The sequence below is a fragment of the Etheostoma spectabile genome, chromosome 19, assembly GCF_008692095.1.
Source record: "Etheostoma spectabile isolate EspeVRDwgs_2016 chromosome 19, UIUC_Espe_1.0, whole genome shotgun sequence".
Taxonomy (NCBI): Eukaryota; Metazoa; Chordata; class Actinopteri; order Perciformes; family Percidae; genus Etheostoma; species Etheostoma spectabile.
In genome coordinates this window covers 2909875-2911605 of record NC_045751.1, presented here as the reverse complement: position 1 = coordinate 2911605, position 1731 = coordinate 2909875, and the positions used below count along the sequence as shown (strand labels likewise).

Sequence of the window (1731 nt, the reverse complement as noted above, 5' to 3'; positions counted from 1 at the left end):
TGAGCAAGGCACCAAACCCCCAACTGGTCGGAGCTCCTTTCCATGGGCAGCCCCCCCCCCCACTCTGACATCTCTCATTAGTGCATGTATAGGTACTGAGCATGTGTGTGTAATTCAGGCCTGTGTATGTGTTTAATAACAACAGTGTGTAAATAGTAATTTCCCTTTGTGGGATATATAAAGTATACATTATTATTATTATTATTATTATTATTATTAAGGAAAAGGTCGTGGGTGGGCTTACGGTTCTGTGACTCGCGGCAAAAACAGGGCGGAGTGAGAACGGGTTGCGAGAAAACGTAAATTTCTTTAATTGCTCCTTTCTGTTTTTACATAAATTAATAAATAAACACATTCATACATAAATAAAAAGGAACAGATGTAAATGACTCAGTCTAAAAAAATAAATCATATAAATGAAAGCTACAAGCTCATTACTTGACTATTATTATGAATTATTGATGTAACCTCCAAACTATCCCTTCACACATGTGGCCACACAAAAAAAGAGAAGCAGTAACAGCTAAAGACATATTTCTAAAGTAGCTACTGTATCTAATGCCTGTTCTGATTTTTAGACTTTTTTTATTAAGCCTTTATAAAACGAAACGTGTTTCAAACAAGCATACAGTGTACAAAACACACCACACACTGAAGCCAATCATTTATTTGGTCTGCTTGCACACTGGAGTTTTAAGATGGCTGCAATCAATACGCAATTTACACCAACATAGTCAATGCTTAAAATTATATGAATAGGCTGTGTATATTGGCACTTTAAATGTCTACAGAGTGCTGTGATAGTCAGAAAACATGTATTTGTCTGTTGCCCTCTAAAAAGCGAGGGAAATATAAAACGTTCATTGAGAAACAGCAATGAAAGAGCTGTCTTCTTCCTTATACTGCCTGAACCTTACTTTTCTTATCAAGCAAATCATCTCGGAATGGACTGGCTGCGTAAACCAGGATGTTAAATTGCTCATTTTAAAGAGGTAGCAAGAAAAGCAAAAGAGCTGGCCTACCTTGACATCCACATGGGCCATGAGGACAGCAAAATTGGTCAAATGGGTGCAGGAGCATGTGGTGTGCGTCCTGTTGGTGCCGAGCAAGCGGCAGTCCTGCGTCGACCAGTAACCAGTCATAGTTCTCTTGGAGTAACTCCAGAACGAACAGTTGGGGTTGAAGTTCTCTTCAGATTGCTGTTAGAGAGCAAAAAACATAAATATATGAGCGGGATCACGCACAGTGGAATAAATAAAAGGAAGGCGTATAAAATATGTCTTTGTGCGGTGAAACACAGGGGTCTGGAGGTAATCACACTATATATGTCTATTTCTTTTCATTTAGGATAATTCCCCCCTCTCACGGCAATCTGTTTCCATTCTAAAGTGAACAGCAGGTGGTTTTACTGTCATACAGCACCAACCGGCCCCATGCTTATTTTTCATTGTTTTCTGACCTTTCTCTTTAACTTTCGCTGTGGGAAAATGCACTGCCCCACTGTTTAATAGGTAAAACCGCTGCTCGTGCCCTAACGACATGGACGCCTCCCTGCTATCTTGTTTTCCATTTTATAAAAGTCACCCACAATCACTGAGGTTTGGTAACACAAGCGCACAAAACAAAAACATAACTGCTGATAAATACATTTATCAACTGCCTTTCCCTCTTGAGCCCAATTTCTTTTATAGCTCGTGAAACAAAGGCGAGTGCGCGCACACACACACACAC

At 39.8% G+C, this 1731-nt stretch overlaps 1 protein-coding gene across 1 annotated transcript in view; it reads right to left on the bottom strand.

Moving 5' to 3' along the window:
* LOC116707102 (adhesion G protein-coupled receptor L3) overlaps positions 1–1731 on the bottom strand; it is a gene marked incomplete in the record, with an annotated part of 258534 nt that overhangs the window by 37435 nt on the left and 219368 nt on the right. The window contains 1 exon segment of the mRNA XM_032544265.1: positions 1023–1199. Within this exon segment, the coding sequence (XP_032400156.1) occupies positions 1023–1199 (177 nt within the window).